The 12067-nt window shown below is 44.7% G+C and overlaps 1 protein-coding gene across 1 annotated transcript in view; it reads right to left on the bottom strand.

Annotated features, from left to right (window-relative positions):
• The window catches only part of LOC115475169, a 61488-nt gene that overhangs the window by 15425 nt on the left and 33996 nt on the right, over positions 1-12067 (bottom strand). The window contains exon 2 of the mRNA XM_030210926.1: positions 1610-1715. Coding sequence (XP_030066786.1) covers positions 1610-1715 — 106 coding nt within the window. The remainder of the gene's footprint in view (positions 1-1609; positions 1716-12067) is intronic.

The raw sequence follows: 12067 nt of genomic DNA, 5'->3' as shown, positions 1-12067 counted from the left end.
CTGCTACACATTTTGTCTGTTCTTACTTGGCAATGTATCCTCTACCATCAATTTCATTAGGTCTTTTCAGCCAGTCTGGGGCCACCAACAGCATCAGACCTTGAAATTTTGCAGTAGAAGCCATGCAACTTGCTGCATTGGCCCCTAGGTTAGCTGAATTGTGGGTAGGCATACTGAACAGCACTATACAATACTAACACCTGATACCTCCTTTCAGTTATTTATTCACAGAACTATTAAGTGAAGGGGATTACTTTTTTCTTACCTTTGGGCTTTTGTGGAATAAGGGGAGAATTCTTCAGCTTCAGAGCCCACCCGCCCTATCTCCCTATCTATCTATCTACTCATACAAATAAATGAGAAATCCAATCCTGAATAAAAAGGAAAGGTTTTACTGTGTGATAACTGAATAGAAAACAAACTTTTCACTTCAGACAGCAGGACCATCTTAACCATTGGTCAAGGTGAGGCACTGGCTCAGTGAAAATGATGCCAAAATCCCCAGCATCTGATGTCACTGCCAGTGCCTCACTTGGTCCAATGGTTAAGCATTCCCTCCCCTGCCTTCCTGGTGGGTCTGGCATCTCTCGCCCCCTCTTTCCACCTCTCTTCTCACCACCCAAGTCTAGTTCTCTCTCCCATGGGTCTGGCATTGCTCCCTCTCCTCCCCACCCCTTATGGTTCTTCAAACTTGCTGTGGGTTGCCAGCAGTAGCAGAAGCATGAAAACAGGCTGCCTCTGGCCAGTTCTGGGTCTTCTCTCTGCTGCACCCTGCCCACAGGAAATTGTAAGACCCAGGGGCTGGCTGGAGGCTACCTGTTTTCATGTTTTTGGTGCTGGCAACCCATGACAAGTTTGCAGGACCTCAGGCAGAGGGAAGAGGAGAAGGAGAGGGTGCAATGCCAGACACAGGGAGGGGGAGAGTGGAGTAGAGAGGGAGAGAGAAGACTGGGGGTGGGGTTAGGAGAAATAGGGAGACACACTAGACCAACAGATGGAGGGCAAAGAGGAAGAGATGCTGGATCTATGGGAAGGGGAAGGGAAGGGGCATTGAGAGAGAGTGAAAAAATACTGAACTACAGGGAGGCACCTCCTCTCCTACACACACACACACACACACACACTCGACTCCTACTATAAAGAAAATCTTTCCTTGGTGTCTAGTTCACCCCTTCTCTAGGCCCTCCATACTCCCATGCCTTGAGACAGGAGCGATGCCCACTTGCTCCTGCCTCGGTGCTTGATCCCGCTCCGCCCACTCTATCAAATAAGGAAAATCCCAGGATTTACCGAGTGGAATCAAGTGCCGCCATTTTCAAAGATGGTGGCACTGAGGCAAGATCAAGGAATGCAAATGGCTCAAAAGTTTTGCAATGTCTAGATACAATATGTAATACTAATACAATGAGGAACCTGTCTCTTGATCTTACCTCATTTGTAAAATGTAGGATGCACTGAACTAATGCTCTTATCAAGACATCACCTTGCATGGATGAAATCAGAAAGCAAATTCTGTTATTAAGTCACCCTACAACATTCATCTTTTGGCATCATTGAGGGTCATATTTTAGCACAGATTTTGAACAAGGTTCTATATGCCAAGACTTACTTGCAAAATGGTTTTCCATCTTTACAACTACATTCTATACCTTTTGGACAGAAATAGGCTGTATCCCCCACACAACTTGCAAAATCTGTATCACTTGTGCAGTTGGCTGTAAATAAAAAATAAAAAAACATACATTTAGAAAGCAATTGTAAGCATTAACATTCCTCAGTACACACACTGTGGCAACCAACAAACTAAACTAAAATGCAGTATTAACATAATTTTAAAATAGTTGTCTTTCCATGTACTTTATTCAGACCAATGACTTCTAATTAAGAATTTAGTGGCCCTTTTATTAAAGTATGGTAAAATCTGGGCTTAACACATTAATAAAGTGCTACGCCTAGATTCAACGTGGCACTCTTTTAGGACTTTTTATTATTATTATTATTATTATTATATTCCAGATTCAAATTAAGAAAATAATGTGGTCTTATTCTACTAATAAACCCTCTAGGAAAGCCATTTATTGAGTGCTAGACCCTGACACTGGACCAGATGTGCTAAGCATTCTTGCCACTGATGCAAACAGCTAGATTGACTAAAGTGTGCATAAGTACATAAGTACATAAGTAGTGCCATACTGGGAAAGACCAAAGGTCCATCTAGCCCAGCATCCTGTCACCGACAGTGGCCAATCCAGGTCAAGGGCACCTGGCACGCTCCCCAAACGTAAAAACATTCCAGACAAGTTGTACCTAAAAATGAGGAATTTTTCCAGTCCATTTAATAGCGGTCTATGGACTTGTCCTTTAGGAATCTATCTAACCCCTTTTTAAACTCCGTCAAGCTAACCGCCCGTACCACGTTCTCCGGCAATGAATTCCAGAGTCTAATTACACGTTGGGTGAAGAAAAATTTTCTCCGATTCGTTTTAAATTTACCACACTGTAGCTTCAACTCATGCCCTCTAGTCCTAGTATTTTTGGATAGCGTGAACAGTCGCTTCACCTCCACCCGATCCATTCCACTCATTATTTTATACACTTCTATCATATCTCCCCTCAGCCGTCTCTTCTCCAAGCTGAAAAGCCCTAGCCTTCTCAGCCTCTCTTCATAGGAAAGTCGTCCCATCCCCACTATCATTTTCGTCGCCCTTCGCTGTACCTTTTCCAATTCTACTATATCTTTTTTGAGATACGGAGACCAGTACTGAACACAATACTCCAGGTGCGGTCGCACCATGGAGCGATACAACGGCATTATAACATCCGCACACCTGGACTCCATACCCTTCTTAATAACACCCAACATTCTATTCGCTTTCCTAGCCGCAGCAGCACACTGAGCAGAAGGTTTCAGCGTATCATCGACGACGACACCCAGATCCCTTTCTTGATCCGTAACTCCTAACGCGGAACCTTGCAAGACGTAGCTATAATTCGGGTTCCTCTTACCCACATGCATCACTTTGCACTTGTCAACATTGAACTTCATCTGCCACTTGCACGCCCATTCTCCCAGTCTCGCAAGGTCCTCCTGTAATCGTTCACATTCCTCCTGCGACTTGACGACCCTGAATAATTTTGTGTCATCGGCGAATTTAATTACCTCACTAGTTATTCCCATCTCTAGGTCATTTATAAATACATTAAAAAGCAACGGACCCAGCACAGACCCCTGCGGGACCCCACTAACTACCCTCCTCCACTGAGAATACTGGCCACGCAATCCTACTCTCTGCTTCCTATCTTTCAACCAGTTCTTAATCCATAATAATACCCTACCTCCGATTCCATGACTCTGCAATTTCTTCAGGAGTCTTTCGTGCGGCACTTTGTCAAACGCCTTCTGAAAATCCAGATATACAATATCAACCGGCTCCCCATTGTCCACATGTTTGCTTACCCCCTCAAAAAAATGCATTAGATTGGTGAGGCAAGACTTCCCTTCACTAAATCCGTGCTGACTTTGTCTCACACAATATTGCTACCACAATAACATACATTCCCCCACTCTTACAAAGCCACACTAGCGGCTGCCACGCAGAAATGCCGACATGCAATTAAGGCAGCGCATGCAAATCTATCTCATGCATATTAATTGTGGATATCATGAAAACCCGATGGGACTAGGTGTGCCCTGAGGACTGGATTGGGAACAGCTGGCCTATGAGTTGGCTCAAAATGAGGCAGAAGTGATCCCTGTTGCTCCCACCCTGCCACTATTTTTGCTGGCTGACCTGCGGCAGAGGCCATTTTGAAAAATAGAAGCAGTAGGGTAGGAACAACAGGGTTCATTCCTGCTCCATTTTGAACCAATGAATGAGGTAAAATACTAGAGACAGATGATTTTGTACCATGAGCTAAAAACGCTAGCACGGCTTTGTAAAAGCCCCTAAATTATCATACTGAGGGGGTCCTTTTACTAAGGTGCACTAATGGATTTAGCCAGTGCTTTTTTTTTGTAGGAAAAAAGGTACCAGTACTCATACAGGGCAACTTTAGGGATGGGGTCACTATGGCTTCACCCCTATAATAGCCACACCCCTTTTACCAGCCAAGGAGTATATAAAAAGGCATCACTGAAAAAATTACACCAGTATAATTAATCTCTGTAAGCTGTTACAGCTCCAGTACACCCAAATGACACAAACCAAATCAGCACATAGACCAGAAATTAGGAGAACAGTCTTGCCAATCTGAAACACAACAGGCTCCTTTTACTATGCTACACTAGCGATTCTTCTGCAGCAAATGCAACGAAGCCCATAGGAATTGAATGAACTTTGTCACATTTTCAATGCAGGAATCATTAGTGTAGCTTAGTAAAAGGAGCCCAATGTGTTATCAAAATCTTAGAACCTAAGAAAAGGATCCCTATTCAGACACTGGCCTTACAGTCATACATGCAGAACAGCGATAGCCCCTCTTCACATACAGGCAAAAATTAACCTGAGATCCCAAGAAGCCTGACTGCATGCAGCACAATGCTAGGAAAACAGAAAGAAACATGTTTCCTCCTATTCAGTGCAAAATAAGACAGCAGATGTAAATTCTCAGATTGGACATATTCCAAACACTAAAATGAAAATAAAATGATTTTTTTCTACCTTTGTTTTCCGGTGACTTTGTTTTTCTGAACATGTTGGTCCCAGTCTATGGTTCAGCTGCTCTCTATCTGTCCTCTTAACTCCATTTCCAGGTCCTCCTGTCCATTTATTTCTTTACGCTCCTCCTTTCTTCTCCACTTCCTGCCCTACATCCATAAGTAAAAGCTGGGTCCTCTGTGGACTTGACTGGAGGAGGTATAGAGTGGCTCCAGCTTTTGCCTATTTTCTCCATCCATGTGCAGTTTTTTCCTGTCTTCCCTTTACCTCCTCTCCATCTATGTACATCTCCTCTCTCTCTTTCCTTCCATTCCCCTCCAACCACATGCATCTCCTTCCTCTATCTTCCTTCCCCTCCATCCATGTCCATCATTTCTCCTCTCTCCCCTGCATCCATGACCAGCATTTCCCTTTGTTCCTCCCCCTTCCGTTTCCAGCATCATTTCTCCTCTCTTCCCTGCATCCATGACCAGCATTTCCTTTTTTCCTCCCCCTTCCATGTCCAGCATTTCTCCTCTCTCCCCTCCTCTCCATTCATGTCCAGCATTCTCCTCTATCCCCTCCCCTCCTTGTTCAGCATTTTTCCTCTCTTTCCTCTCCTCCCCTCCATCCATGTCCAGCATTTCCAGCATTTCTTTTTCCTCCCCTCCATGTCCAGCATTTCTCCTCTCTCTCCTCCCCTCCATCCATGTCCAGCATTTCTTCTTGCTCCCCTCCCCTCCATGTCTAGCATTTCTCCTCTCCCCTCCCCTCCATCCATGCCCAGCTTTTCTCCTTTTCTCCTCCTCTCCATCAATGTCCAGCATTTCTCTTCTCTCCCCTCCATCTATGTCTGGAATTTCTCCTCTCTCCCCTTCCCTCCATCCATGTCCAGCATTTCTCCTCTTCTCTCCTCTCTTCCCTTCCTCCCACCTACCCATCCATCCCTACCCACTTTCTCTATTTCCTTATCTCCCTCGGTCCAACACCATCTCCCTCCCCACCCAGTATTTCTCCTCGAACCTTCCTTTCTCTCCTGCTGCCTGCCTCTGATAGTCCAGGTCCCCAACAATAATCAGACAGTAGTAGGTCTGGCACCAGCGCCAACTTCAGCAGTAAGGAGCCTTCACATCCACGAGCTCAAGAAGGCCCTGTTGGTTCCACCCTCACTGACACAAAGGCATAGAGATTGCTTATGGAACTCTTCTGGTTCACTTTATGAAGGATTTTTGCTAATAGTATGCTGTTTTGATTTTCTAATATAAACATTATTCAATTTGTATTGAACTCATAAACATTATTCAATTTGTATTGAGCTCATTAAGATTGGAATTTTTTTTAGACCAATGATAGTGTATTTCTCACTCCATGTTGTTGTTTTGAAGCTTGAGTTGTGATTCTGAGATCTTTTTTTCTCTACTTTTATGTATACCATTAAAGAAAAAGCAACTATTAGTAGGTCCTTCATAATTTTGTATGAAACGGTTTCATTTTGATTCTTGGAACCTATAAAATCCTATGTAGCAGATCTCACGGGACATGTCTTAAGCAATAGATCAATCTTCAGTGTGAATAAGGCAGGAAAACTATATGTCTTCAAATAACTCAATAAGTTTTGTCTCTGGCCGTTACTGCTTTCTCTAATTATTTTGTTTTTCTTAATCTCCTTAATAGTGGCAGGTAGATCTTCATATGGTGTCAAGGTAACTGCCTTGCTTCTTAACTTTTAACTTTTGTCCAACTCCTTCTAATCTTCTTAATTCCTTTTTATTCTTTCCAACCCAATGGAAGCTGGAAAGAATTTAAAAAGAGGTCAAGAATTTCTATCTGTCTGAGGAGCAAAGTAAACTCTCTGAAAATTTAATTGAATATGATGAAATTTTGCTTGGGAGAAAAACTGAAGAAGACATATCAAGTCTGAAAATGGGCCAGATTGGACCAGTGATTCCAGAGTGTAATAGAGTGAATGAGGATTCAGCACTGAGCTTTCACAGAACAGCTGGACTAGGAATGAAATTTAAATGAGACTTCTTTATTTCTTAAACCAAAATATACTGAAGTCTTTGACTGCACAGGCAAGCAGTCTTGCACATAAAGTTGTTTATAATGTTAGTGAAAAGTCCTACCTAGGTTACTTTCTTGCCCAACCCCAAACACAAGATGCAGAGTTTAAAAACAGCTTTACTGTAAACCAGGCCTACCCCTAGTCTGGCCACACAGGTTCAAATTCTCCAGGAAAAAGATTTCCTAACCTTGGCAGTCTTGGAGGCATATGTGGAGCAGTGGCTTAGCCAGACCAATCATTTTGGGTGGGCCCACAGTTAAGATGGGTGGGCCTTCCTCTCCTCCACCCCCGGATCCAAAATATGCCCCCCTCCCCCGCTCCCAGGCGCAGCAGTGACACACCTTCACTGCCAGCCTCACAGGCTTCCCTCTGCCATGTCCTGCTAGAGAGAAAACAGAGGTACAGAGAAGGGTGACCAAAATTGTAATGGAGATGGAATGACTCTCTTATAAGGAAAGGCTAGGGAAGCTGGGGCTCTTCAGTTTGGAGAAGAGACAGCTGAGAGGAGAAGATACAATAGAGGTCTATAAAATCCTGAATGAAGTAGAACTTTTTCAAAAAGTGCAAAGACTAGAGATTGTGCCATGATGTAGTATATTTAAAACCAATTGGAGAAAATTTATCACTCAAAGCATAGTTAAGCTCTGGAACTTGATGCCAGAGGATGTGGTAAAAGCAGTTAGAATAGATGGATTTAAAAAAAGGTTTTGACAAATTCCTGAAAGAAAAGTCTATAAACCATTACTAAGATTGATCTGGGAAAAGCCACTGCTTATTTCTGGAGATAAATAGTATGGAATCTTGCTACTTTTGGGGATTGCTGTTATTGTGACCTGGATTGGCCATTGTTGGAAACAGGACGCATGGCTAAATGAACCTTTGATCTAACTCAGCATGGCTATTCTTAGGTTCTTATGCAACCCAAGAACTACTTTGCACAGCTAGCCCACCACCATCCAAACCACTTCAACTCTATAAATTACCCCATGCAACTGTCCCATTACCCCCCAAAAACTTTCCCTGCAGCTGCTGTACCATTTCATACATGGCCCCACCCCCAAACTGCCTGCACCCCAAAAGCAACCCTCAGCAACTGCCACCTAATCCCCAAAGTACCCCACCTCCTCAAAACTACTACCAAAAACTATCTCCCATCCCCCCTACTATCTTCACATAGCACATGCACATCACATACATACAGAAAACATATAACCCCCCCCCCCCCCACCCTGATATTCAACCAGAGGCGGGCAACTGATCGTTGCTGGCTAAATTATCCCCTGATATACAGTGCCATGCCATGTCCGAGCACCGGCACTGAATATTAGGGGCTAATTTCAGGCAGGCTGAGCATCGGAGCTTATGCCAGCCTGAGCAATAATCATCTGGGGCCCGCATAAGAGTTATGTGGCCCTGGCTGAATATCCAAATAAACAGTCTTCAAAGATGGAATATCAAGTGCATTAGAAGATGCTGACCTTAAGGACCGAGAAGGCTGATGTAAATGCAAACTTGCTGAAATCACTAGGGAAATTTTATTAGTTATCACTTTAAATACCAACAACAAAATCTTATATTGCACTCTGTACTCAATTGGCAGCCAATGTAAGAAAACAAAAAAGTACATGGGCTGCAGTGTTCTGTGCAATATGTAATGACCATAAAGCATATTTTGGTAAACTAAGAAACAAAGCAGAGAGAGAGGTTCTGGGGATCTTGGGGGCAGCACTGAGAGAGAAGAAATGGAGATATTACCAGGGGTATTCATTTTATTATGTTTTATTTATTACACTCAACAATTTGATTTTAATGCACATAAAATCACTTGACACACAAAAAGTTAACTTACAGGCATAACCAAACTAAATGCAAGAATGCATTTTTTTAAAGCAAAATGATCCAAACAAATTTGCCACTGCACACTCCTAATGTCCATCTCTATTGCTCCTCACATCCCTACCTCTGTCTCCCCAGGACTTGTCTCTACCCCTTCTTTCCCCATTTCTACCCCTTTCTCTTCTTTCCTCTTATCCTTTTCTGCCCCATCTCAGGTGACCATACACACATACACATATACTATCTGTTATCTAATCAACTTCCCTAGCTGCTTCATCACATTTTACCTCATTTACAACAGCCCTCATCTCCCAGCAACTCTTTCACATAACCCCTTCACTCCTCCAATCTCTATCCTCAATCTTATTCTCCCCCTCCCTCCAATTACATGGCAAGAGGAAGAGAAGCTGCCCATTGGACCATGTTGTTATACTCTGCCTCCTGGGACAAAATTGTTGATTTGAACCATATGGCTATATGATGCCCTGTACAATTCCAATCAGCAGTCAAGTTCAGGGAGGCAGAGGACAAGGATAAAGTCTGATGGGCTGCCTCTCTCCTCCTCTTCTTCTTGCAAAATTATCAGTGTGGAGGGAAAGTGAGATGAGGAAATGTATGGGGACAGGGAGTTGAAATGCACCATCACTGTGGTACAACTGGTCCTTCAATTGCCAGACTCAACTTTGCCCCATGGTGATTCAATAAGGACCAGCCAATTCCACAAAAAAGGCAAATTTTGCAACTGTCCTCATACAAGGATTAGTGCAAAAGTATAAGATGCCTTAGGTAATCTCTCCTCATGACCCCTCACCCCTCCCCACAACAGTTTGATAATTAAACAATCATGATCACCTCAACACTACCCCAACCAGAACAATCCTGTGAAAACATATAACCTATGCTCTGTGTTTAGAATCTCCTAATCGTCTAGATATTGTGCTAACCCTATAGGAGATCACGTCTAATATTGTTTATAGTTTGAAAACATATAACTGGACATCATTCTTTTGTGTAAATGGCTTTTGGTAATTGCCCTCTTTTTATATATATGTGTAAAACTGTCTACCACTTGTGGGTAATAGTATGCCCTAATGGTTCATTGCATTTGTATGGCTGTCAGGACCTATTGTTTTTTTTACTTTAGTTGCTCTTTACCAACATCCCCCATTCCCAGAAGCTGCTCCCCTAGGCAACTATCTAGTTTGCCTAATGGATAAGCCAGCCTTGCCCATGACTGTGGAACTGCAGGAGACCAGGGCCCTGGGTATAGTCCTTGTAAATTAAACCATATTGGCAAGTTAAGAAATAAAAGCATTTGTAAAATTGTCTTACGTTCTGCAGCCTGTGTAACCATCAAATAGGTGGTGATCAGGAAAACCAAAGGGAGCAGATTATCCAAGGAAGACATTTCCCAGCAGTTTGCAGTTCACAAAGCTCCAAAGAAATCCTTTAAGTTCAGCTGGTGTTGAATATTGTTTTATACTGGAACAGCTCAAAGATCATAGAATCTGAACATGTTTAATGACACCTTTCTGATAAAAGCTACTAATTAACTTCAAGTAAGCTTTATGGAACTTGTCCTCAATAGTTTTACAGTATCTTTTTATTGACAAGTGAAAAATGAGGGTGTAGTCTTAAACTCCTTGCATGAAAAACACCAATCAAAGAATTTCCAGGATGGACAAAGCCAAAGTGGCATATCTACAGCCCTGTAAAGAAAAATCTTGCTTGTAAGGAGGAAGAGTTGGCAATTGACAGCCTTATACTGGCACAAAGCAGAATACATTGATCTCAGTCTAAATTGGGTTTTCTTAACCCAGTCCTTGAGACACACCTGGCCAGTTTTCAGGATATTCACAATGAATATGCATGACTATCTCCATTGCATGCAAATCTATCTCATGCATATTACTTGTGGCAATTCTGAAAACCTGACTGTCTGGGTGTGTCCCGACAGGGTCCTGAACCCCTGCTCTAAAGGTATCTGTTGTATACTTAAATTGAGAGTTCACATGTTCAGGCAAACTAGACCATGCTATGAATCATTAGTAATGATTAAGAATGTGTATTTGTTAGCATGCTTTAAAATTAGTACATGATTTAATTTATTTTTATTTATTTGTTACATTTGTACCCCACATTTTCCCACCTGTCTGCAGGCTCAATGTGACTTACATTCTCCGAGGACAAGCAGGCTGCTTGTTCTCACTGATGGGTGACGTCCACGGCAGCCCCTCCAATCGGAATCTTCACTAGCAAAGTCCTTTGCTAGTCCTCGCGCGCCCGCGCGCACCGCGCATGCGCGGCCGTCTTCCCGCCCGAAACCGGCTCGAGCCGGCCAGTCTTCTTTTGTCCGCACTCGGTACGGTCGTGTTTTCGCCGTGTCGAGCCCCGGAAAGTCGACCTCGCGCGTCCTTTTTTCGTTGACGTGTGTTTTCTTCGGAAAATCTTTAAAAAATTGTTGGGAAGTGCTCCGGAAGCCCCCCGGGCTTCGTTTGTCCCTTCCCGTATTTTTCAGTCTTTGCCCCGGTAAGTTTTCTTTCGTCGTCGGGGTAGGCCTCTTTCGGCCTCGGTCGAGATTTTCTCCCTAAAACTTTTTGGTGCTCAAATTCGCCATTTCGGATTTTGATTTCGCCGGCGTGATTTTTCCGCCCATGACATCGAAGCCTTCCAGCGGCTTCAAGAAGTGCACCCAGTGCGCCCGGGTAATCTCGCTCACTGATAGGCACTCGTCGTGTCTTCAGTGTCTGGGGGCCGAGCACCGTCCTCAGAACTGTAGTCTGTGTTCCCTGTTACAAAGGCGGACTCAGGTAGCGAGATTGGCCCAGTGGAACGTTTTGTTCTCGGGCTCCTCGTCGGCATCGACACCAAGGTCATCGAGTGCATCGACGTCGTCAGCGTCCAGACCTTCATCCTCGGCCGCCAGTGCATCGAGTGCATCGAGGCATCGGCCCTCTGCATCGGCGCCGAGACATCGGATAGCTGCATCGACGTCGGTGGTACCGGGACCTCGTCTGCTGATGTCGTCGGACGGTGGTGCATCGTCAGGAGTGCAGGTGAGGGCTGTCCATTCCCCTGCTGGTGGCGGTGAGCCTTCGGGTGGGTCTCCCCCTACCCTGAGGGCTCCTGCGGTACAGCCCCCCCGAGATCGACCTCCTTCGACCTCGGCCCCGAGGAAGCGACGGCTGGATTCTACGTCCTCCTCGTCGGTGCCGGGGAGCTCCGGTGACATGCTTCGGAAGAAGTCGAAGAAGCATCGACACCGGTCTCCTCCCCGCGTCGGCACCGAGAGCTCTGGGTCGCCGAGGGAGTCGGCACCCAGCAGGCATCGGCACCGAGAGGACCGCTCACCCTCTGTTCAGGAGGTGTCGATGCGCTCCACTCTGGACAGCCCGGAACAGCCTCCACGCCCGGAACAGGTTCTGACGTCGACGCCTGCATCGACCTCCATGCCTTTCTCTGCAGCCGCTCTGAACGAGAGCCTCCGGGCCGTTCTCCCAGAGATTCTGGGAGAGCTGTTGCGCCCTAC

The sequence above is a fragment of the Microcaecilia unicolor genome, chromosome 7 (genome assembly GCF_901765095.1).
Source record: "Microcaecilia unicolor chromosome 7, aMicUni1.1, whole genome shotgun sequence".
Classification (NCBI taxonomy): domain Eukaryota; kingdom Metazoa; phylum Chordata; class Amphibia; order Gymnophiona; family Siphonopidae; genus Microcaecilia; species Microcaecilia unicolor.
This window is presented reverse-complemented; position numbering and strand designations above follow the sequence as displayed.